The 24779-nt window shown below is 52.6% G+C and overlaps 2 protein-coding genes across 5 annotated transcripts in view; both read left to right on the top strand.

Moving 5' to 3' along the window:
- Window positions 1-5103, top strand: part of VPS39 (VPS39 subunit of HOPS complex) — a 49935-nt gene extending 44832 nt beyond the window's left edge. For both annotated transcript variants that reach the window (XM_090270466.1, XM_090270465.1), the window contains 6 exons: window positions 293-395; window positions 640-685; window positions 1557-1706; window positions 1867-2001; window positions 2201-2292; window positions 3047-5103. In XM_090270466.1, coding sequence (XP_090126592.1) covers window positions 293-395; window positions 640-685; window positions 1557-1706; window positions 1867-2001; window positions 2201-2292; window positions 3047-3122 — 602 coding nt within the window. In that variant the 3' untranslated portion in view covers window positions 3123-5103. The remainder of the gene's footprint in view (window positions 1-292; window positions 396-639; window positions 686-1556; window positions 1707-1866; window positions 2002-2200; window positions 2293-3046) is intronic.
- Window positions 5104-6787: 1684 nt separating this feature from the next.
- Window positions 6788-21009, top strand: PLA2G4F (phospholipase A2 group IVF). Of its 3 annotated transcripts, XM_090270462.1 has the most exons (20): window positions 6788-7001; window positions 7982-8054; window positions 8661-8797; window positions 8893-9021; window positions 9416-9456; window positions 9715-9757; window positions 10240-10306; window positions 12203-12372; window positions 12474-12587; window positions 12797-12834; window positions 13072-13207; window positions 15285-15421; window positions 15696-15918; window positions 16764-16878; window positions 17081-17218; window positions 17319-17426; window positions 18369-18563; window positions 18831-18997; window positions 19764-19950; window positions 20264-21009. In XM_090270462.1, exons 1-20 carry the CDS (start codon window positions 6891-6893, stop codon window positions 20482-20484), a joined length of 2550 nt encoding a protein of 849 aa, XP_090126588.1. In that variant the 5' UTR covers window positions 6788-6890; the 3' UTR covers window positions 20485-21009. The 3 variants fall into 3 exon arrangements, with proteins under 3 accessions (XP_090126588.1, XP_090126589.1, XP_090126590.1); XM_090270463.1 differs by lacking the exon at window positions 18369-18563; XM_090270464.1 differs by lacking the exons at window positions 12474-12587; window positions 12797-12834; window positions 13072-13207.
- Window positions 21010-24779: the final 3770 nt, after the last annotated feature.

The following is a 24779-nucleotide window of genomic DNA, read 5'->3' as shown; positions in this document are numbered from 1 at the left end:
ACAGAGACCAAGAGTTTACCTTATTGGAAGTGCCTGGCACATTATAGACGCTGCAGTGTACTTGGCTGTTGAACGAGTGTTCTTACCACATTTGTAAGTGGTCATAAAAAGATGGGATAAAATACCCTGAAATAGCTCCCTCCCCTCCTTTAAAAATTTTAGTAATTTTCTCCTTGACTAAGTCCCAAGTAATAAAAACATCGTCTTCCAATCTATACTGCTCCAACAGCTGAGCCCCTGGCCTGTGCTTGCATGTGGTCATGACAGTACTTATGTGCCTTTTCCCTCACAGGCCTCTTAGAAGAACGTGCTCTCCTGCTGGGACGCATGGGGAAACATGAACAAGCTCTCTTCATCTATGTCCACATCCTGAAGGATACAAAGATGGCTGAGGAGTACGTTGACCCTGTCATCCCACCTCCCTCGGGGTCTAAAAGCAGCCCCTCTCCCGCCCCTTGCCGAGAGATGAGAGGCGTGAGAGACCACGAAAGCCACGACACCTCCACTCTGCGGCAGGGGAGAGTCTGCTCCAAGGCTGGGCTCTGGATTTGGCCCCCAGGCTGCTCATGCAGGCTGCAGCGATGCTCTTTCTCTAGCTGTGGCCCGTCCAGCCTTGTCTAAGCACATCCTCCCTTGCAGGTACTGCCACAAGCATTATGACCGAAACAAAGACGGCAACAAAGATGTGAGTAAAGACCCTGGCCCCAGGGAGCATGCGTGCATTCCACTGTCCCTCTCAGCGTTCCTGCCTCTGGTTTGGCCGCAGGTGGCCCTTGTGTGAATTGCAAAGACAAGGCAGGGCACACACGGGTCAACGCACCAACTGAATTTGCCTTCGCATATTGAGGGAGTGGCAAGGTGGCCCTATGTCCTGGTTTGCTTGCCATAGTTCTGCTTTCATCTGTCGTCATCTGTGTGATTATGAGCGGCACCCTTGCCCCTTTCCTCTCAAACAGTCCTGACTTGTGTTGTAAATTATGTGGTCAGCCTGTTGAGAAGGAGCATGTGATGGTTCTGATAAAGTGCACATATGTGCTCTGTCTAGATTGCACATGGATTTGTCAGTGTCTGGAGATACCTTTTATTGCTATGACTGGGGGGTGGGATGCTACTGGAATCTAGGAGGTAGAGGCCAGAGTTGCTGCCACCAATACACAGGACAGCCCCAATGAAGAAGTGTCTGGCCCAAAACGTGAGTGCTGAGGTTGTGATCCCTGTGGTACTGGTACCAGTAGAAAATGCAGCATATCCTCTTGGCTTAATCCTTACCTGCCAGAACATGACAGGGTCTCAGCCTCCACGGCCAAAGGAAATGAGGGAGCTGAGTCATTCTGTGGTGTTGGCATTTTGTCAATGTTTAACAAATAAAAGGCATTTGCTTTTCCTCTCAAGAAAACCACAATCCTTAATTTTTTATACCTTCATTTGACTATTTGACTTTACCAAAATCTTTTAAAAGGTGAAAATGATGAATTTTAAGGGCATGCTGGGCATTCCGGGGAGGGTGGGGGGAGTTGCTGCCTGTCTGACATGCATGGCTTATACCTGTGCGACAGGTGTATCTGTCCCTGCTCCGGATGTACCTGTCGCCCCCCAGTGTTCACTGCCTGGGGCCAATCAAGCTGGAACTGCTGGAGCCACAAGCCAACCTCCAGGCGGCCCTGCAGGTCCTTGAGCTGCACCACAGCAAGCTGGACACTACCAAGGTCAGTGCTTCCCAGGGACACAGAGGCACTTGCAGGGAGCGCTGAGTGAGGAGGGGAGGGAGGGAGGGACTGCGGTTCTGGAGCTCTGGTGCTTCAGCCATTTCCTCAGTCGCACTCCTGTCCTGCCTCACTCTGTTCCCATCTCTGTCCCCATCCCTAGGCCCTCAACCTTCTGCCAGCAAACACTCAGATTAATGACATACGCATCTTTCTGGAAAAAGTCTTGGAAGAAAACGCTCAGAAGAAACGGTTCAACCAGGTGCTCAAGAACCTTCTCCATGCAGAATTCCTGCGGGTATGAGCCTTGCAAACCCTAGGGTGGGCTATTACCTTTTAGTACAAGACAGTCACCACATATTCCTTTAGACAAAGCAGACCTCAGTGTTCCTTTAACACAACTTGAACCAACTTGATATTTAGTTGCGAGTGTTTCAGGTAGAGGAACCTGCTGGTGGGACCATGGGCCTTCTCCCCCAATCTCTCTACCCTCCCAGGTCCAGGAAGAGCGGATTTTACACCAGCAGGTGAAATGCATCATCACGGAGGAGAAGGTGTGCATGGTGTGTAAGAAGAAGATTGGGAACAGGTGAGCCTGCTCTGCACCTCTGAAGGGTCTGCTCCAGGGTGGCTCGTGGTCAGGATGGAGTCTGTCCCCTAACCCAAGGGAAGCATAGCTGCTGACTATCCCAGGCACGTTTGGTTCTGGAGGCCCAAGAGGACAGTCTGTGCTAGTGGGGTGGGCTTTGAGGATTTAAAAGCCTGAAGTGTGTGGCATGGGGTTGTTGACTTCTTGCCCATAAAGTTCCTCCCCTCTGGCAGCTAGAAATTGTGGTGCAGCCAGTGGGTATGTGGGAGTTGTATGTGGGGAGAAAGTCCTTGCCTTTTAAGGTTGCACCTTTGAAGGAAGAAAAAGATCTTTCAACTTTCTGCCTCACAATTTGAGTAAAGTCCTGAGCCAGGAGCATATTGTTTTAAGGCCTATACTCGGAAGAATTCTTCTCTTTAGAAAGACCCAGCTCTTTGTCCTTCGTTAGGATTAGCCTGAAACTTGCTCTGAGGAGCATTGTTGGCTTTCAGTAGGCCGGTGCTGAGCCAGGCCGGCGTACAGCCCCTCTGCCTATGTTTCACGTTGATGACTTAACAGCAAATATCCCTGTGCACGTGGAACTCATCCTCTGTTTAGTCACTGGACAGAGATGGTAGCTACGTAAATCCAGAGACCCTAGGGGCAGGCTGCTTTTGGTGGTGAGGATGGGCTGCAGCTGGGATGGTGCCTTATCTAGGTAAGAAGCGGTCTCTAGAGACAGTCCTCACTCCCAAGTCATTTGTCGTCCTTGCAGTGCGTTTGCGAGATACCCCAATGGAGTGGTCGTGCACTACTTCTGTTCCAAAGAGGTAAACCCAGCGGACACCTGAGCCCCGCATGCCTAGGACTCGGCACATGGACAGCTTGGCCATCCCAGTGAGCGAAAGGGGCGCTGGCCTTAGGAATCAGGACTGCTGCCCCCACCAGGTGTCTCCCCATTTGGACACTCCTGGATGCCTTGCGCCCTAGAACATCTCCGAATTAATCTGACTTGTGGTCTGGTGTCGCTGGCTTTTTAATAGAAAAACAGATTAGTTAATACTTTATATACCATTATGTTACAGGCAATTCCAGAGAATTTAATACCTGCTTGGACTGGAGGAGGTGGCAATGGGCACCGTCTGGCCTTTCTTTGCATACCGGTCACCTGAATAAGGAAACAGTCCCAAGCTTTTGTGACCCAGGGTGGTTTAGTCGGTTGTCTAGTCAGACACACGCAGGACTTCAGGAGGAGCCCTCCGCGCGGCTGCTGGAGTCTGTGAGGAGAGCGCCCTCCAGAGCTCCTCCAGCTGCAGGCGAGCGCACGTTCTCTAGGGAAGGGCAGTCCTTCCTCCATGGTCAGTGCGCCCCGTGTCCCCCAGGAGCCTCCTCACTCATCTCAATTTTTCAGTCTCCTTTTCTTTCTCGCTGTTTTCTTCCTGTATCTCTCCCCTCACTGCTCCACTCAGGCTTTCTTCTCCATTTTCCTGACACCAGGAGTAACTAATATTTAAGCAAGGCAAAGAGTGAAGCAAGAGGAAGTCCCATTTTCCAGGGATACATCAATAATTGACTGTCAGGTGTCTTGTAAATAGATCCTCCCTGGACTGCATGCTGTGCCTGGAAGCTTGGGAGGGCATTGTTCTCGGCCTGGGAGCGGCCCTGTGCGCCCCCATGGGCCGAGTGTGACAGCAGCTCTGCAAATGGACAGCACCGCGCCAGGTGTGTGGCCTCTGAGGCTGCCGTCTGCAGAGGCCCAGGGCAGGGTGATCTGGGGTTTGTGAGTGAGCGCTTTGTGCTCAGACACCCTTCTCTTCCCAGCCAGTGTCATCCACTGAGAGCATGGCCTGGCCACCGCTCTCCAGCTTTGTTTTGCAGAGGTTGGAGGGCTGCACTGGGGTGTTGTAGGTAGGGGGTGGTCTCCGCTGCACACAGGAATGATCAGGTCAGGCACTGGCAGTGACATGAATCAGCCATACTCGTGAGATGCTCGGGGACAGCCGAGTGCTACAGGAGCAGTAGCACTGGGTGTGTGGACTATCTCACTGCCAAACCACTGAGCACTGGTGTGGGGGGAGCCCTGCCTCCCCCAGGGCACCTCGAGACACTGCAGGCAGAGGACACGGGGGAGAGAGGCCCCGCACCCTGTCCTCCCCCGGCTTCTGCAGACTTGCAGTCTTGTTTCCTCGGTGTCTTAAGCATAGTGAGGGTGAGGATGGTGCCAGCACTGAGCCCGGTTGGTGGCCTGTCCTTGACACGCTGTGCTGTTTTGGGTCTTTGCTGTAGACAGACTTACTGGTGGTGTGGACTAGGCTTCTCCCAGGCACTGCTCTGTGGAGGGTCTGAAGGGACAGCTAGTGCCATCAACACTCATTCACAGAGATGGGGGATTCTGCTCAGGTTTGGGAGGCTGAGCAGCACTTCACAAGAGCCACCTTCCTAACTGGCCACACCCACCCACGGAAGCAGTGCTGCCCTCGGCCCTGTTTACGCCACGAAGACAAGCTTCCTCCAGGAGCGGCAGTGAAATCGGCTGGCCCTCCGCTGGGCTGCAGAAGCTGGCCCCCCGCCTGGCGAGCCCTGCCTTCCTGGCCTTGGGTTTGTGTCTGCCAGTCCCACTCCCTCTGTGGCACATGTGAGTGAAGCAGTTGAACAAAGAATGTGTGTTCTCCCCTTCTGGAACACATAAACGACCCAGTTTTCCCAAACTCCAGTCCCCCTTCCCTGGACTGTCTTTGCCCTCTGCAGTGGCATGGAGGAGGCTGGAGACGAGGGGAGCCTGTGGGGAGGACTGATGAAGGTCTCTCATAATAAACATAAAGTTAGAAACCATGCCTGTTTGGGTCTCCTTTTTTTCCTCCTTCCTGTGGAGTTTGATGAAAATGAGGTTCTTAATTTAGCTAATAATTGAGAAGAGTGAGCCAATTAGTGACTATTACGTATGCCTGGATCTGTGCCGTCCAGCACAGCAGTGTGGCTGATGTATTGACAATGTAGATGAAGGACATTTCCAGCATCACAAAGTGCTGCTGGACACACTGGACAGCAGCTGATCCCAGGGCTTTGTGCCTCTTCCTGCAGCTCCTGATGACTGGGAGGGTCACAAAAGCTGTGGAATTAGGACTGACAGACCCAATAATGTCTGAGAAGTGGAGATGTTGGTGCACTTGGGCCAACTCCAAAAAGGCCATTTGGTCCTTTATTTGCCCTCATGAACCTTCTGTTGCCATCTTGAGTTTTCTCTGGGTGTGAAAACCACCTGGGCCTTGAGGCACGGGCAGGTGATGGGCAGGTGACTTGCAGGAGAGCGAGGTACCATCCAGAAAGCATGCATAGCAGTCAGGTTCTGTGTGCCTGGCCAGCTCACTGCGTACCCCCCCTCAGGCTCCTCTGTGGGTCTGGCAGATCTTTCACATGCTGGATTTACGGGTCACCAAGGGAGTTGGACTCTGGCCTTTCTGAGACCCCAGCACAGGTCTTGGCTTCATGCTCCAAATTAAGTAGAAACAGGCCCTCCCCTTGGGTTCCAGCCAAGGACAACATACCCTTTTTTGTTCTGGGAGTTTCTGGTCTGAACTTGCCTACAGGGTTTGTTTTGAAGTTGAATCACCTGCTTTTTAGATTTTTATTTATTTATTTTTTAAATTTTCATTCTGCATCTCAGGCCTTGGGAAGGAGAGTGGAGATGACTGGGTCTTGGTTGAAGAACAGAAATGTCTCTTGCAGCAGCTCACTAACCAGAGGTGCTTTCCTCTTCCGACACTGCCTGGTCTTGGCCACCTAGATGGTCGTGGCCCACAGAAAAGGGGACATTTCATACCATCTGCAGCCTAAGGCTTATGTTGGTCAACAGAGGACTTTCAAGCCTTTATCTCTAGCAGCTTAACGACTGGCAGACCCGCTTTTTACCTGCACTTATCAATATCACTTGACCGTATCCCTTCCTGTATAACTGAACCACCCAAGTATTTACACTGACCCAGAAAGAGGGCGTGGGCAGAAGCCACAGCGAGTGCTGAGGTGTGAATTTCTTCAGAACATGAATAGGCTCTCCTTATCTTTGGTTCCAGCCCTGGTACAGTCCTGCACACAGCAGCCTCTCCGGAGAACAAATGAGGGAGGCCAGGAGAGATTAGGAACACCTCTGGGTTCAAGTCAGTCTCTGAACCAGAGATTCCCATGCTTCTGCTTCAGTGCAGGAGGGAAGGTGGGACTTGAAACATACTGGCTTTAGGCTTGTTTTGATGGCTGGAGGGGACTGGGGTCCTGATGCAACACCTCCTGGCTGCTGTTCCCTGGGCCAGAGTCAGCATCATCTAGAAGGCTTGTTGGGAATTTGAACACCTCTCTGTTTTCCACACGCAGTCAGTGATAATCAGGGGCTGGGATTGGGAACCAGAGTGTCCCCTGCCTGAGGAAATTGAGCTCCAGTCACTTCCTGGAGCCTGTCAAACCCCACCTCCAGCCACAGGGCCCTGAGTCCTCAGCGGAGCAGCCAGCTCCACCCTCCCCACCCAACACTGCCTGCCAGACCTGAGCTAGCAGTGAGTGTGTCCAGAAGAGAGCAAGGTGGCTCTGGAAAGCCGGCGGCTTCTTGCTGGGAAGAGGGTTGCCTGGCCATGCTCTGGATGCTCTGGCCAAGGTGGCCAGCAAGCAAGGGGCTGCCCCTCCTGGGAGTAGTATGGCTGCAGAAGAGAGAGAAGAGGGGACCTCAGTGGAGTCGCTGGCGGGTAAAGTACCTGATCTTCCCCGGGAAATGTGGACTGGAGGGGTCCTAGGAGTGCAGTCCCCTGTGAAGCCTGAAGCCAGCCCGGAACTGGGTTTTGATCTGAGGTGGGACCAATTTGCTCCAGACTACCTGAGGGAGTCTAAATTAGAGAGGCTGGCCAAGATCTTGGTTATTGAAAATAATCCCCCCAATTAGGAATGGAGGGCTAGGTCATGTGGCTTTCATAGCTGTCTGGGTTTTGCCCAGAATGTCCTGGACTGGCTGTTGGGTTTGGAGGAGAGCGTTTCACTCCCCGGAGTCCTCAGTCTGTTGTCATCTCTCCTGAGATCAAGCTGCAGTCTCCTTAGCGACTAGTCTGACCAGTACAAGGTGGGTGGTTCTTGGCTTCTGTTCACCTGCCCTCAGCCTCCTAGGCCATCTAGCCCCTGTCAGGAAGTGAGTAGGTAGGTTGATCACAATTTTCTCTTCTAATCTTTAATCTCCCTGAGCACATCACCTCTCAAGCCACAGTAGTGGCCCTGTGGTCTGAGGGGAAGGTCAAGTGTGTGGTGCGTGATAACCATAACTAGCAACGATGGCTACATGTATTAAGTGCTTAGGGCAAGCACTTCATACAAATTCTTATTGAAAACTCACCACAACCCTATGAGATTATCATCACAAGCCCCGCTTTATAGATGGGAATGCTAAAGCATATAGAAATCAAGTCACGTGCCAAGGCCATTCCACTAGTCTATGGTGGAGCTTAGACTTGAAGCCAGTCTGAGTGACTCCAAGGTCTAGGCCTGGTACCAATGTGCTGAACTTCCAACGCCTGCCCTGCCAAGGCCTCCCAGGTCCCAGGCATGCAACATCAGTGATCCTGGGCCAGGCTGCTGCTCTGTGGTGGGACCAGGGAAGCCTAAGTTGGGCATCACTGCAAGGACATCAGGCCCCACACCTGGCTTCCTGAACTGAGTTCCCTGACTTCTGTTGTTTCAGTGGGAAACCCACCCATACTATGACCTCCAGGTGAAGGTGCTGAGGGCCAGAAATATCCAGGGCTCAGATCTGCGTGAGTGGCCCCCAATTTCACCCTTTGCCCTCTTCCTTTCCGGGAGCCCTCGGCAGAGCTCAGTGGGAGTCCTGAAGTGTGTGTGTGTATTTGGAGCGGGGCAGAGGGCTGGTGCTGCCTGTGGAGGGAGGTGAGGGAGCCCAGGCTGCAGTCCCAGGGCTGGCAGGTGGGAGCCGGAGGGGAGCGCCAGTGCAGACCTGACTCCTCTGAGTCTAGCAAGTAGAGCAGTGACAGCCCAGGAGAAGGTGTGACACCTGTTGTTGCCAGAAGTCAGTGTCTGCTGTCCACGAACTCTCCATGCCAGAGTCACACTGGGAGGGGAGTTCGTCACCTGAATCAAGTCCTCTCTGGGAATTAGTTACACAATAGTCTGAGCTGCCATGTGATCTTTTTGACTGGCCACTGCAGGATTTCCATTCAGTTAAACAGGAGGTGTGACTGGTGGAGATGGAGTCGAGGATAAGGGCTATCCCTTCATCTCCCGCCCTCCAATGGGCAGCCTCCTCTCTGAGCTCTGCTCCTTCCCCTCCCACCCCAGCCTCCGCCAGGCAACCTTATCAACAATAAGAGCTTGAAGCTAGGACCCCTCCCCTATCCTGCCCACAGTGTCCAAAGCCGACTGCTATGTGCAACTGTGGCTGCCCACAGCATCTCCCAGACGCACCCAGACCCGGGTTATAGCCAACTGCAGTGACCCTGAGTGGAATGAGACCTTCTACTACCGGATACATGGCGCTGTGAAGGTGAGGGCCAGGGAGCCGGGGTGGCGGAGGAAGAGGGCTCCTATAGGGTGCCTGCCCTGCCTCAGGCTCCCACTTGCTGCCTGCCCTATCTCCAGAATGTCCTGGAGCTCACCCTCTACGACAAGGACGTCCTGGGCAGTGATGAACTCTCTGTGCTGCTGTTTGACCTAAAGAGCCTCAAGCCTGGCGAACCCCACAGACACACCTTCCCACTCAGCCAGCAGGTGAGCTGCCCCATCTGTGCCAGCAGTGAGCGAGCTCAAGTACAGGATACCCAGCACAGGGCACTGAGGAGGGGCTCCCAGTCAGCAGACCAGGCCTCCAAGACAGACCCTACATCCTGTACCACTGGTCCTACCAAGGGGTTCCTCACACACTTCTTCCCTGAGCAGGACCCACATGTGAGCTCCCGAGGTAGAGCGCTTTGTCTGTCCTGATCATTGAAGGGTTGAAACTCCTCGTGGAAATGCCACTTCCCTTCCCTTCCTGTGCCCAGAAAAGCCACAACAACAGTCTCCTCTTCTAGTCCCTGGAGCTGAGCAGGGCTGAGGGGCAGGGATGATCCCTCAGGCTTTCTGGGCTCTTTGAAAACTGCTGCTTCCTTGCTCCCTCCATTAGGATTCACAAGAGCTGCAGGTGGAGTTTGTTCTGGAGAACAGGTGCGTCTACGTGGAGGCTGTGCCCTCCAGTTTGCTCTGAAATCACGGACAGCTCCCAGCTATCAGTCACCAGGTCCCAGGCTGGCCTGGCCTGGCCTGAGAAGGGATGTCCTGGCCTTGACACCCATTTGAGTGTTGGTCAACACGCACCCCTACCCCCCAACCCTGCCATGTTCCCCAGGCTGCTTTGGTCACATAATTATAGTAATAGCCACCTTGAGGGGCCCAGATAGCCAATGAGCCCCTCATCCTTCGCAGTCAGGTGCCTGCATCTGAAGTCATCACCAATGGTGTCCTGGTGGTAAGTAGGGAACACTCCAACGTGGGGCTGCCCAGGGTGGGGGTCATCAAGGAGTCCACGACTGAGCCCCTCACACCCACATGCCTCTGAAGGACACTCAACCCCTCCTCAGAGTGCAGGTATACTGGGTAGGCATCTCCAGATACAAGGGAGAAAGCAGCTGCCTCATGGCTGAGTGGGCAGCCTAAAGCCAGCCTCCTACCTGTGTGCAGCACACTTCTCACTCGGGACCCTGGCTTCTAAGACTCCTGAAGGAGCCACAAGCAGGGGTCCTCACCTCCTCCCCCTTTTCCGCCAGGGGCCATTTTTTATGAGTCCTAGGAGTGGGGGCTGCTACAGAGGACCCCTGCCTATAAGGCACAGGCTCTGGGAAGACTGCTATCTGGACACTGCCCCCAATACCTCTCCCTCTTACCTCCCCCACCCCCCTCCCGATTTGGGCCCTGGACTGTGTGGCTCCTATAATCCTCTGCTTTCCTCAGGCTCAGCCCTGTCTGAAAATCCAGGGCACCCTCAGGGGAGATGAGACCACTCCACATGGAAAGTTTGGTGAGTCTGGCCAGTGGCCTTGGGTTTTTCCTTCTCTCTTGGGGTGTTGAGCTGGCTACTGATTTCAAGAAGATGGGTCTAGGTAGAAAGTTTTTCATTCTTCACTGCTTAAAGCTGAGCAAGGATGGAAAGGATTGCCCCTGGAAGTATTCAAGCATAGATATTGTATCAGTCCAACTACTGCTCTACAAAAACACCCCCAAACCTCAGTGACAGACAACAGGAAACATTAATTTAGCTCCCACACCTGGTGCTCGGCTGGGACTGGGCTGGGCTGATCTAGGCTGGGCGATGTGAGTGACCTGGCACTGTGCCATGTGTCCCTCATCCATCTTTTTGACCAGTGGATCAGCCTAGGCATGTTCTTAGGGCAGAGGCGCCAGAGAACAAGCCCAAATGAGCAAGCCTTTGGTTACATCATGGCCACGAAGTTTACATTAACAAAACAAGTCCCAAGGATGACCCTAAACTAAAGATGGAGGGCAGGGAATTTAGCCTCTTAGAGGGAGGAACTAAAGTCACATGGTAAAGAGTGAGAATTGCAGAAGTGAAGAGCTGGGCCCATGCATGCATCTGCCACAGTGGGTGGTGGCTCAGCAGGAGGGGCCTGGGGGCGGGGAGAGCAGGGGCTGTGAGACAGCCAAGGTCCCCTCAGGTGCTGAGAGGCTCGGAGGCTGAGCCTGCAGGAGGAGTCCTGCCAGGTAACATTGAGCACTCGCTATGAGTCAGACATGTGCTAAGTGTTTGATATAGGTTTTATTGTTTAATCCTCATAACAGCCCTGTAAAGTAGGTACAATCATTATCCTCTTTTAATTAATGAGACTGAGGCTCAATGAAGAAACTTGCTTGAGGTCACACAGCCCGTGCGTAGTGGATCAGGACCAAACGCAGGTCGGCGACCCTCCAGGCTATCTGCTCTCTCCGCCAGATTTGGTTGTTTCTCACTGTAAACAGCACATGCATATCAATCTCAGTCCATACACCATGGTGTTAAAAAGAAGTATACTTTTCTTATTTCCTCTAATTCCCTCCCCTCTGGGTCATGTCAAGTCTCCAGGTTGAGTTTAATGCCAAGAAGTATGTGTAGGAACAGGAATTCCACATGGACCTCTGCTCCTGAGGCATTTGGAGTCAGGGGCTCTTTTATGAGGCTGTCTGGGGTCCCCTCTGCCGGGGTGTCATGCTCAGCCATTTCTCTCTGGGGTCTTCCCTCCTCCCCAGACACTGTGAGGAACAGGGCGGGCCCTGCTGCTCCTGGGCCACAGGCCTCTCTTCGCTCCCTCCCAGCCTAGACTCACCTTTCATCCTAGGCTGGCTGTCCCCTGCTTCTCCAGGCCACCTACCCTCTGGGCTCAGGAGCCCACTTCTTTCTTTTACCTCCCCTGCAAACCATCTGTGTTCTCCCAAGATCTTGCACTTCGGAAATAAAGGACTGAGATACCTGTGGCCTGGCCACAGACATCCCCCAAGGTGATGCACACAGAGGCTGAATGGGGGCAAGAGATAGGGAACCACCAGTTGAAAACTGGTAATCAATGTAGTAAGTAATGTTCGATAATTATAATACAACCTTTGTAAAATTGTATTTTATATACTGAATATAATAATCTCAGAATCATCAGCCCCATGAGCTCTCCCTCCCTGCGTTTCCCCCTCTCCTAGACGTTGTGTGTTTCTCACTCTCCCCTGGGTTCTCAGTTCTGACCAGGGCACACTGTAGGGCCCCAGGTGTCCCTTGTGATGCCTTTGCTAAGGGTCACAGTGCCAGAGAGTGAGTAGGCTGATGAGTTGGTGCTTCCAAGGGAAAGAGCGGGGAGAGGCTGCTAGGGTGCCACCATCAGCGAGACACACACCCCACCGCTCTCACCCACTCTCCCGGGCCCTCTGCTCCCAGGCTCTAGGCAGATTCAGCTGGCAGTGCTCGGGGCCTACGAGAAACCACAGCTCTTGCCCCTGCAGCCTCCCGTGGCGGCAAGCCCCCCGGCCACCTTTACCTTCCATGTGAATCCAGTGCTTTGCTCCAGGCTGGATGTGGAGCTGGCGGAGAAGCTCATGATCCTGCAGGTGAGTGAGCCCAGGTCTGGAGGAGGCGGATGATGGAAGCAGTCGAGCTTGAGCTCGTTTCCTTCACCCTGGGGGGCTCCATGGTGTTTGCATCTCTGCAGAGTGGCCCGAGTGCTGAGCTGGAGGCTCAGAGCAGCAACCTGGGCGAGGGGAACATCCTGCTCTCCTCTCTGACCCTAGATCAGGAGGAACAGCGCTTGATGGCTCTGGGGGAGGTAAGGCTCAGCCTGGGTGTCTGAGGGACCCTGGCCTGCTTTGTGACCACCAAGAAGGTCTGGGAGAGGGGCATGAGAAGGGGGTTAAGATCAGACCAGCCAGCAGCTCAGCCATGGTTCTCATCTGGGCCAGAGTTACTGAAGCAAGAGGGGCTGCAGGTGGGAGGATCCCACCCAGTGTGTTTAGGGATGGCTGTTGTCTCTTTCAGGGCCAGGAGGTGGCTCTGAGTGTGAAGGCAGAAATGAGGTGAGGGAGGCTCGCATCAGGAGGAACGCTCTTGGACTGGGCTGGAAGTGTGGGGGCTCTCCTGCCTACTCTGCTCAACTCGGGGGTGGGAGAGGCGTGGGCGTGTCTGGTTCTGATGGGCTCTTTCTGAGGGGTTCCATGGAGTGTGGGTCTGCTCCTGTGAAAAGCTGGCTTGGCCTGAGGCTCTCCTCCACCAAACAATCATTCCATACCCCAACCCCACCCCGCCGGAGGCAGCTCTGGGGACCTTGACCTGCGCCTTGGCTTTGACCTCTGTGATGGGGAACGAGAGTTTCTGGACAAGAGGAAGCAGATCGTGTCCAAGGCCCTGCAGCGGGTGCTGGGATTGAGCCAGGCTCCTGACAGTGGCCAGGTATGGAATGGAGGAGATCCCAGCGTCACAAGAACCAAATCTAGTCTCTTCACTTGAGAGGACTGTGTGGCTAAGATGTGAAAGTTAGCTTAGAGGAAGTGTGGGGAGCAGAGGAGGAAGAGGGCAGGCCTGTTCACCTGAGCTGATTGGAAGAGTCAGGACCCCATAAGTAATGAGGACTGACTAGTCTTGGCCAAGGCAGCTGAATTAGTCATAGCAGCATGCCACAGACTGGGGGGCTTACACAGCAATTTATTTTCTTACCTGGAGGCTGGAAGTTCAAGATCAAGGTGCCATCAGGGTTGGTTTCTGGTGATGCCTTTCTTCCTGACTTGCAGATGGCCTCTTTCTTGCCGTGTCCTTACCTGGCCTTCCCTTTGTGCCTGTGCAGGAGGTGGCCATTTCTCTCTCCCCCTCTTACTAGGACACCAGTCCTGTTAGATTAGGGCCCCACCCTTATGACCTCACATAACCTCCTTACAGGCCCTTTCTCCAAATATACTGCTGAGTGTAATCAAAAAGAGAAGGCTCTGGCTTGAAATACATATAAATGACAGATTATTCAAGGGTCTCAGAGTTTGCAAACTGGAAATATAACTAGAAATAAACCTAGTAATGTTCCGAGGAGCAAAGAAAAATCATTTGTTTTTATAATGTAACTGAATCACAAAAGAGAAAGGGGCCTTGCATTCTTAGCTATTTGATGAGTCCATTATGGTGTATGAACTATACCGGTAATTATGATCATGGATTTCAGGTCATCAAGAGGGACGTCAGGCAGTCTGGTTGCACAGAAGTTCCTCTGAGGAGGTCTTGTGTTTGCCTGGAGCCTGTCACCCTTGCTTGCTGTGTAGATAAGAATCTGTGTAATGTCTAATGCAGGACTGAAGGGTTAGAGTCAAGTTGAAAAGTTTAAATGTCAAGGATAGATTTATTGTTTTTTCCTCAAGCTTCAGGTTCTGTGAATAATTTAGCAGTAAGAGAAGACATCCCATTAATTTTTCCTTCACTTTATTCTTTCCTCAGTAACCACATTGGGCATCTACATTTGAATTGGGAGTAGGGGTGGGGGACACAGTTCAGTCCAAAACAGTGGACAGAAGTAAGGGCATTGCTGGGGGTAAAACCTGTGGTAAATCAGGAACAAGTTGGTGGCTTCCTCCAGGCTGCAAGTGTCTCGGGAGCCCGTGCCCAGCACTGACAATCTGAGCAAGCCTAGCGTGTGTTGGGGGGGGTAATGCCTGCTCTGTGCTAATTAATCTCCATTAGCACAGACCCTGCCTACAGGAAGCTCAGGCTCCTCCAGTTCTCGGAAGGGGCTATGCCCTTGCTGGACAGTGGCCAGGGAGAATTTTTCTTTTATGACAGGAGAATAAAGGAGGACAGGAAAAGGAACCAAAAATCTGGGTGAAATGACTGAGATCTTCATAGAAAAGCTGAGCAACTGAAAATCTTCTAGTCTGATCCTAGGGGAACCTTTCATGCTGGTAGAGGTCCAGGCTGCTTGGTGGTTTCTGTCACTTTAGCCTAATGGTTCTCAATTGGAGGCAATTTCAACTTGCTATCCAGAGGACATTTGTCAATGTCCAGAGACATGTTTTATTGTGACAACTTGGTTAGTGGGAGAAGAATGATACTGGCATCTACTGGGTAAAGGCCAGGGATGCTGCTAAACAGCTACCACACATAGGACAGACCCCCACAACAGAGGATTATCTGGACCACAATTATTAGTGGTGCCAGGATCGAGAAATCCCGCGTTAGTTCTTTTGGGTGAGTCCGATATACCTTGCAGGCACGTCCTTTCCTGGTGTAACGATTAAGAGCCGTCTCTGGAAACGTACTACTTTGGATTGCTAGCCCATCACTTACTGACTACGTGATTGCAGGCACACTGTCTCTCCTTCGTGTGCCTCTCAGTTCCCTCATCTGTAAAACTGGGATTTCCTTGGGTTGCTGTGAGGATTCAGTGAGGTAATTCATGTAAGGCTCTTAGGTCAATGTCTGACATTACAGGCAGTACTATATCAGTGACAGTGGTAATGGATGTCATTATCTTGATTATTACTGTACCCAGGTGCCTGTGGTGGCTGTGCTAGGCTCTGGAGGTGGAACCCGTGCCATGTCTTCCCTGTACGGCAGCCTGACAGGGCTGCAGGAGCTCAGCCTCCTGGACACTGTGACCTACCTGAGTGGGGTCTCTGGGTCCACCTGGTGAGTGATTGGGGGCAGGGTACAGAGTAAAGAAGAGCTCTGAAAGGGTAGGGGTATGCCCTGGTGATCTGGTAGAGTCCTGGGGTGGGGGGCTGCCTCCAAGGGGATTAGAAGGGGCAGGAAGGGACGGAGTCTCCAGGGACTCCCTGAGTGGGTGATATAGGGCAGTGGGTACAAGTGGTGGGAGGAGGGATCACTCACAGACACCTGCATCCCTTTCTCCCTTTGCTGTGCTCCCCTACCCCTTACTGCCCCCAACTCCCTTCATGCTCAGGTGCATCTCCACACTGTACAAGGACCCAGCTTGGTCCCAGGTGGCCTTGCAGGGCCCCACTGAGCGTGCTCGGGCTCGGGTCTGCAGCGGTAAGGTGGGGGCACTGTCCACCGAGCGCCTACAATACTATGCTCAGGAACTGGGGAACCTGGAAAGCAGCGGTCACAGCATTTCCCTCATTGACCTCTGGGGCCTCCTCATTGAATATTTCCTCTACCAGGAGGTAAGAGAAGAGCAGGTAGCAAATAAACGTGGCTCCTTTCCACCTCTGCCACTCCAGCACTTAATTCTGCCTTAGCCACTCGGCTGATATCTGAGCTTTGCAAAGCTATCCCTTAGGTCTGCGCTCCCTGGGAGGCTAACACCCCTTCACCTTTCCTGACTCCTAACCCCTGGGGAGGGAGAGGCTGGTCTGCAGTTCTCAGGTCTGTCCGCATAGTAGAATCACCTGTGCAGCTTTTCAATAACACCCCGTGCTCGAGCCCCACTTCCAGAAACACTGATTTTGATTGGTCTGGGATGGAGCACTAACGCAAGTGTTTTTGAAAGTGATGCAAGTGATTCCAAACTGCCGCGGAGGCAGACCACTACTCTCACCCGTGGGCCAAGAGTCCATGACTTACGCCACCTGGTGGCTTCTCCTAGAACTGCAAGCCCAGAATGCATTGGGGGGTGAGCGATTCAATGAGCAGGGGTGGGGGCCTGGCCCACTCACTGGCTCTCAGTTACGGGTGTATGTATATCACAAGTTATTTCTAATTTATGAGAAAATAATTTATGTTTTTTAGTGACTTGCTTTTTAAAGAAAGTAGACTAGATTTTCGGTTATTCCTTTAAAAATGTCACCCTGACTTTCTGGTTTTGATGTGCTTTCTTGAATGGGAAAGAAGGTGGGAGGGTGTTGCTACCTAAAGCCTGTCCCTTAGAAAGCTGTCTGTAGAGCACTGACTTCGGCAACCATAGTCTCTAGTAGACTCTCCACACCCTGCAGGGTGCCAACCTCAGGCTATTGGGATGGGAAATGGGAATTCCCACAAAGCCATTCAGCTTCCCTTCTTTTCTGCCCAGGAAAATCCGGCCAAGCTCTCCGACCAGCAGGAGGCAGTCAGCCAGAGCCAGAACCCTTATCCCATCTACGCCAGCGTCAATGTCCGCGCCAACATCAGCGGGGAAGAATTTGCAGGTGCCTGGGTGTGCAGGCGTAGGAAGCGGGCGGGGCGATGGCTGGTTGAGGGTGTAAGAGGCCAGGCTATCAGGGTACCTTGGAGCCTTGGAGCACAGTGGGGTTGCTGCCTTCTGCTCTTGCTCAGTCATAATGGCCAAGGGGAACACTGGGGTCCTGGTGGGAAGCCCCTGGTAACATTCCCTTTATGCTGGGTCCCCAGAGTGGTGTGAGTTTACCCCCTACGAGATTGGCTTCCCCAAGTATGGGGCTTACATTCCCACCAAGCTCTTTGGCTCAGAGTTCTTCATGGGGCGACTGCTGAAGCTCTGGCCGGAGCCCCGGATCTGCTACCTGCAAGGTGAGTCTAAGCTGGAGGACTGGAGACAGGGCAGGTGCTGGGCCAGGCCCTGATATGGGTGGAGAAGTCATGAGGGCCTGAGCCTTGTCTGTCTCCTTAGGCATGTGGGGCAGCGCCTTTGCAGCCAGCCTGGATGAGATCTTCCAGAAGACTGCTGGCTCCAGCCTCAGCTTCTTGGATTGGCACCGAGGCAGCGTGGACATCACAGGTTCAGACCTGACCCCCAATCCCCTCCACTCTTCCCTCCAGCAATAGGGCCCTGGCAGAGGCACAGAGAGTGAGGGAGAGGATGGTGAAGGACTGGCTGTCCCACTGGGTTCAGAGAAGTCCTGAGAAAACGCTGTCGCTGCAGAGGCAGTGTGGGTGGGGACTGGGGGAGGGCGAGAGTCAGCAACCGAGTGGCAGCTGTGAGTGCTTTATAATCAGGCAACACCTTTGAATTCTCTGCTTGGGCTCCAATTAGGTCAACTCTGTCCAGGACCACTGGGCATCTGGTTGATACTCTGTCCCCACACCTTAGGGCTCCTCTTAGGCCTGCTCCTTATATGACCCATGAGCTCCCTGCTTTGAGGAACACCTTTCCCATCTTTCTCCCCTGGATAACTCTTGTTCAGCTCTTAAGATTCCGCTGAGATCTCATTTTGTCAGGGAGTTAATTTCTCTGCTCCACTTCATTCCTCTAGTCCGATGAGGGTGTGACACCAAGGCCCTGCAAGACTGCATGCACAGCCCATTCTTGTCCCTACCATGGATTCATTCTTTCTGTATTACTCTCCCCTAAGTAGGTGGGAGCCCTGAGGGGCACACCCTGATCACCTTTGCATCCCTCCTGCCCAGCACAGTGCCTGGCACACAGCAACTGCTCAGTGGGTGTTTAATATTAGGATGAAATTCTGATTGGAAATTGTATATACAACTTTATTTTCAAGAGGGTGGGAAATACATTATTATTTAATAAATGCAATGTCAAAGACAACTTTTAAAACATGGGAAACATGAAAGAAAAAAATTATTTAAAAGGGATCCTGGGAAGCAGGGATCAGAGGCCTGGGAGGCAGGGCAGGAGGGAGAAGGAATGTCAGGAGGAGATGGAGGGGGCTCCCCTGAGCCATACAGGCTGCTGGACAAAGGCTGGTACCCCTCTCATTAGACAATTGCCAGAAGCTTCAGCTGCACGACCCCACGAGGCTGCGAACAAGGCTCTTCACCCCCCAGGGACCCTTCTCCCAGGCTGTGCTAGACCTTTTCACCTCCCGCTTTACCTCTGCGGAGAACTTTAACTTCACCCGTGGCCTCTGTCTGCACAAGGACTATGTGGCTGGCAGGGAGTTTGTGGCCTGGAAAGGTGGGAGCTGCTCTGGGTGAGGCCCTCTTGCTGTCTGTGCCTCTGGCTCACTGGGGCCAGTGCTGCCTTTTAACCTGGGGTTGGGGTGTGGGCTCCTGCTATGCAGAGGCTGATGGCGGGGATGACTGTGCTGGGCTGGGACTGGGCTGGGACACTTCAGTGTGGCTGTCAGAGCAAGGGGCGGAAGCAGAGACCACTACAGAGAAGGGTATTCCAGTGGGAAGAGAAGAAGGTTGCTAAGACAAACAAGCTTTTGTCCCTGTGCAGACACACACCCGGACGCCTTCCCCAACCAGCTCACCCCCATGCGGGACTGCCTGCACCTGGTGGACGGGGGCTTTGCCATCAACTCTCCATTCCCGCTGAGCCTGCTGCCTCCAAGAGCCGTGGACCTCATCGTGTCCTTTGACTACTCCCTGGATGCCCCTTTTGAGGTACGGGATGGGTATCTTCTGTTAAGGCAACCTGCCCAGGCGTGTAGCGATGGCCCTTCGAGGAGGGCCTTGGTTCTAATCCGCAGGGGATGCCTGTGCACACTGTGAGTGGCACTGGTCTCCCCAGGTGAGGACAGAATTGCTGAGGCGATGGGCGGGAATGGGAGCTGGGAGAGGAGGCCAAAGAGGGTCCTCAGGTGTCTTCTATCCTGATGAAGAGAAGACCCCTGTTCTGAAACCTGCCTGTCCCTGGTAGCACTCCTTGCTCCCCTCAGGGTCTGGGTCTGGGTCTGCTGTCCCTTTGTTACAATGATAATGACAGAGCCATCAGGGTCCCCTCAGGGGTGGACAGGTTCCACCATCTGGATGTGGGTTCTAACCATGCTGTTGATCCAGCCCTTCCCTCTTTGATCTCCTCTTCCTCCTCCTCTTTCTCCTCCTCCTCTTGGGTCCAATGTGACCTATGGCCATCAGGCGTCAGCCTTGTGAAATTGAAGTCAGCTCCCTATGAGGGAGCATGAGGGTCAGAAAAGGGCAGCAGTGAGTAGTTACAGGGAGAAATGATGGTGAGGATGCTGGTGACAGTTGTTCATCTGCAAACAACCCCACTCTCATTTTTATTTTGTAAATGAAGAAATGGGCTCAGAAAGGCTATGTCACCTGCCTGAAATCACTAGCTAGAAGGCAGAACTGGCCTCAAAACCTGGACCCGTGTGAGTCCAGGTGAGAGGGGCAGGCAGGGTCAGAAGCCTGCCTCCCTGCCCAGGTCTTACAGGTAACAGAGAAGTACTGCCTGGATCGAGGCATCCCCTTCCCCAAAATCGAGGTGCTCCCTGACGACCTGGAGGAACCCCAGGAGTGCTACCTGTTTGCCACGGCCAAGGACCCCCGCTCACCCATTGTGCTGCACTTCCCCCTTGTCAACCGTACCTTCCGCACACACCTGGCCCCAGGTGAGAGGAGCCCTGGATCTGAGTCTGGCCCACAGAGGCCTGGGGTGGTGATGGGGCACTGTTTGGAGAGTGGGTCTCCTTGATGAGGTAGCCAAGCTTGCTCCCCAGGGGGCCCGAACTGGCCACTGATGCCTCTGCATCCTGGACCTCAGCGTTGGCACCAGCCCAGCTCCTCCTGATGGGCAAGAGAGCAGAGACAGCCCAGGGACGGCCCACAAGAACCAGCCACGTGTCCTAGGGAAAGGAGGCTTCTGGGCTGGCAGCCCCTAGCCGGAGTGCCCAGCCCGGTCTCTCCTCCACTTTCCACCCACAGGTGTGGAGCGACAAACAGCTGAGGAGAAGGCCTTTGGGGACTTTGACATCAACAGGCCAGACACCCCCTATGGCATGACAAACTTTACCTATGAGCCCGAGGAGTTTGATCGGCTGGTGGCCCTGAGTCGATACAACGTTCTGAACAACACAGAGACCATCAAGCAGGCCCTCCAGCTGGCTCTGGCCCGGCGGCAGGCTGGGGCCCGGACTGGAGGCTGACACAGCCGGAGCTGGGAGACTGTGACACAGGAGGGACTATGGGGCTCCAGACCAGGGCTTGGTAGAGGGAGGAGTGGATTCTGTGGGGCTTCTACTCCCTGTCTTACTGGGTGGGACCTGCCTTAAGGTACCCCAAGCACCAGAAAGCTTCTGCAGAATTGCAGCTTGGCCTTCTCATATGTGCTTCGGGGGAGATGGGGCAGTATGTCTTTCCAGGGGCTCTTGGGGGGTGGGGCAGAAGTGAGCAGTGCTCATTTTACTTTGGAGTGTGTAGAGGGGATCAAGGTAATAGTCTAGTCCCATGGCCCGCCCCACGTGCAGAAGGAGCTCAGATCCTCACCAGAATGGCAGTTGTGAGAGCTGAGGTGGAGGTCACTCTCCTTAAACTGAGACCAAAAGTGGAGATGCCTCCATGCAATCCATACTTGTACAGGTGGCCCTATCCCTGACACCCTCTCCTCCCCAGTCCCTGCCCATCCCCAGCTTCTGGCTGCAGTGGAGTGCAATAAAAAATGAAGGGGGTCACCCTGGCTGGTGTGACTTAGTGGACTGAGCACTACTCTGAGAACCAAAGGGTCACAGGTTCAACTCCCAGTCAGGGCACATGCCTTGGTTGCCGGCCAAGTCCTTGGTTGGGGGCATGCAAGAGGCAACCACACATTGATATTTCTCTCCCTCTCTTTCTCCCTCCCTTCCCCTTTCTCTAAAAATAAATAAAATCTTTAAAAAAAAAAAAAAAAGAATGAAGGAGGACAACATGGATTGCCAGTCTGGGTCACTAACTCCATCATCCCTTTTGCTAACCTTCCTTTGCCTTCTGGCTCCCCCATCCTTCCCCGTGGCTCCCCACGCTTCTCTGCTCAGCCTCCTGAAGGCCGTGGGATGACGACCTGCCCAAGCCAGGCTCCAGCTGGTGGGTGTGCCCATTGTCTCCCTGCTAATCACTCTGCACTCTTTAAACTCGGGCCACATTCCCTTGTCATGTGTACAGCTTCTACCTCATGCAGATAATGTCACCATTCCCAGCAGGGTGTGTCTAGAGGGTGCGTCCATCTATCAAGGGGTAGAGTGAATGTGTGCCTGCAAGTATGTGCATGCCCCTAGTGAGGGCAGGCTGGGGATGGGCAGTTCTTGGTGTTGGCCAGGGCTGGGCAGTGGTAGAAGGGGCCTGGCTGGGAACTCAGACCCTGGGTTCCTGCCCCTGTCACAGACACAGCCGGTAATGTCAGCAGCTCTCTCTGCCTGTTTCTCATCCCTCCTGACCCACTGGGGACCCTCCAAATATCTGGAGCCTGCTTCACTTTCTTAACTTGGATTGTGTAAATATATGCATTTTAAGGAATTTTCCTGATTGCTCTGTGAACTGTTTCCTTTGGGTATGTTCTTTATTTGTTGCCCCTCTTTCATGGACTTTGCCTTCTTTATATCTTTGGCGATTCTTGGTGAGAGCCTCATCTCTAAGAAGGCTCTACATTTGCTCTGGCCCGTGACGATGACTCCTGGTCTTGTCACTGGCCATGCAATGGCAATAGTGGCCATTGGGTGGCGGTGTGGGACTCAGGGAGGAGGCGACAGTGACGCACCTGTGGTGAGCGGCAGTGACAGGCAGGCCCTAGGGGCCAGCACAGCCACAGCGCGGAGGGCGCCTTGCAGCAGCGTGGCAGCGCAGTGGGCTGCTGAGGCTCCAACTTGCCTCCTTATTTAGTGTTGCCTCAGAGATTTTGGTCTGTAAAGAGCTCCCCACCACCACCCCTTTCTTTTTTTAAGAGCTTCCTTTCTTGCTTTGAATCATGGGTTATGAATTTATGCATCGTTGTTTATATCTTTTCCATCATTAATCTGATGGGTTGGTGTTGGCAGGGTAAGTAAAATATTCTAAAGGAGAATTTCCAGTTTCAAGACAGAAGAGGACAGGCTAAGATCACTCCCCCAAATTAAAAAACGACAACAACAACAATTTTCAATTACACAGTAAGTTTTCTAACGTTGTCTTTTTAAGAAATAAGTCTAGGTTAAATTAACTGTTGTGCATCCTAAATAATAAAGACCTTTTAGGTATTATTGTTGCATAAAATTTATCCTGTTAACACTATCTGAGTTCTTTTATTTATTTATTTTTTTTTTTTCAGTCCTCACCTGAGGATATGTTTATTGATTTGAGAGAGAGAGGAAGGGAGAAAGAGAAACATCAGTTGGTTGCCTCCTATATGCACCCTGACTGGGGATCGAACCTGAAACATAGGTGTGTGCCCTGACCAGGAATCAAACCCTCAACCTTCTTGTGTGTGGGGCCATGCTCCAACTAACTGAGCCATTCAGCCAGGGCAATATCTGAGTTCTTTTGATAACCACTGTATATTTTAGTCTCCAAATGCACCATCAATCTGAACTGATGTCCATTCTTCTGCTGGACCAGCTGAACCTGACACATTCAAAGGAAAGGAGCCTCTCAGTGTGAGAACTGCCCGCCTTACTAAGCCTCTCTGAGGTCGCTCACAGGGCACTTTGAGGGGAAAATGAGACAAAGTCTGTGACATGATGATCACAGTGACAGGCACACTGCACATCCTCAGTGCATGGTGATTACTCTTTTACATGGGGTGCCGATTTCTCTGAGCTGCCAAGAAGAAAAGGCCTCTTGACTGGTCCTAAATGACTTGTTCCTCCCTGCTCCTGTGCCCTGCCAGGTACATTCAGAGCAGGATGGCTCAGAACTGGACCACACTATGTGGGTCGGGGGTGGCTGGTGATGCTGGCTAGAGGAACTGGACTTCGGGTCCAGCCCTCCCCTCGGCCAGGGTAGGACCAGGTCTTCTGGGACAGCTGTCAGGACTTTCTTGTCTTTGCCCCATGGATCTGCCTCATCTCCCTCCCTCCTCCTGACCTTGGAGGAGGTGCCCCACCACATATGTCCCCATGTGCACATGCCTGTGCTTTCTCTTTCTTTTTTTTATTAGCTGTGCCAGAGGCTCCTGGTGGTGCCAGTTGACCTCCAAGGGTTGAGGAATGGCATGGGAATCACCCTGAGCATGGAGCCCTGATCTTCTAAGCCATGCACATCTAAGTGACCTGTCCCGCAGGTCGAGCAACGAGGACTCTAGAGGGGGAGAGAGGATGAAGAAGGGGCAAGAGACACAAAGAGAGGAGACAAGACAGTGCTCTGATCAAGTCTCATTTATTCTTAGTCAAAACAGCATTCTTATAGCTCAGGAGAAGAGGAATTTTTCATTCGGGGGGAACGCAGCTGCAGCTTGGGCGTTATCTGGCAGATATGAGTTAAACTGCAGGACAGCAATCCCAGGAATAGAAAGAGGGATGTTGCCCTAGTAAGGAGTAAACAACTATTATGGGATGGTGAGGCCATGTCAAGCAGAACTTTAGGATGTCGGTTAGTAAGACTTCAGCTGAGGAACTTTTTAGTTCCCCACAGGTCCCCCTTTTTTATTTGATGTAAGCTGAGAGCCTTGCGGGGACTGCGCCTGTCTTAGGTCGGGAGATCGCCACACGGAGCCAGCCTTACCTTACCCGTCATTGGTTATCTAAGGCGGCTTCTTTTTGGCCAGATACCTGTCTTAGGCGGCGGCTGGCGATGCATGTGGTCTCCTGTTGCCCGTCATTGACTGTCCAGTCCAGCTCACCAAGGCATTAGTTACGTGTATGAGCATCATGGTAAGTTGCAGTCTCGGCTTGTTCCAATTTATGATAATGGACCTGTATTGGCTGCATTTTTATGGCATCTATTTGTTGCTTGATAAAGGCCATCACCTTATTGAAAATGAAAGGTCCTAAGGATAGCAGCAGGATTACATTCTTCTTGAACATGTCCTGAAATAGAAGATAGGGAAATTTTCCTCAGGGTAAATCCTTATCCCTGGGTTCAGTTCTGTGATTATTTATTGTGTCAGACTTGCTATTTATTGGTTTAACCAGACGTTCTGGTAGCCATCTGGTGGACTTCATTTCTTTAGAGTAGAAGCACACTGATCCCAGGCCCCAGATAAGTACTGGGTCTGGGCCATGCCAGGAATTAGTTAGTGGATCTTTCCACAAAACCGAAGTGAATTGCTTTTCAGTTTCAGTTTGCCAAAAGCGAGTGGCTGCAGACTGGCCACTGGCATCTAAATTTAAAAAATTGAGTATAAAGAGGGCATGGGAGAGGATGTTTCTTGGTGACCCCCTCATGGGATACCATTCCCCCTTTTTTATTTAAAGTAATTTTAAGAGTCTGATTTGCCCTTTCTACTATTCCTTGCCCTTGTGGATTATAAGGGATACCTGTAATGTGTTGGATGTTG

This window comes from Furipterus horrens, unplaced genomic scaffold, assembly GCF_987537825.1.
Source record: "Furipterus horrens unplaced genomic scaffold, mFurHor1.1.pri manual_scaffold_3, whole genome shotgun sequence".
NCBI lineage: Eukaryota > Metazoa > Chordata > Mammalia > Chiroptera > Furipteridae > Furipterus > Furipterus horrens.
This window is presented reverse-complemented; position numbering and strand designations above follow the sequence as displayed.

Bases quoted from the DNA above. Each gene is read 5' to 3' on its own strand.
- PLA2G4F (XM_090270462.1), top strand. From the start codon at position 6,891: ATGCTCTGGATGCTCTGGCCAAGGTGGCCAGCAAGCAAGGGGCTGCCC. The intron at 8,055-8,660 runs GTGAGTGGCCCC...TCCTGCCCACAG, and splicing joins TATCCAGGGCTCAGATCTGC to TGTCCAAAGCCGACTGCTAT. The intron at 17,219-17,318 runs GTGAGTCTAAGC...CTGTCTCCTTAG, and splicing joins CCGGATCTGCTACCTGCAAG to GCATGTGGGGCAGCGCCTTT.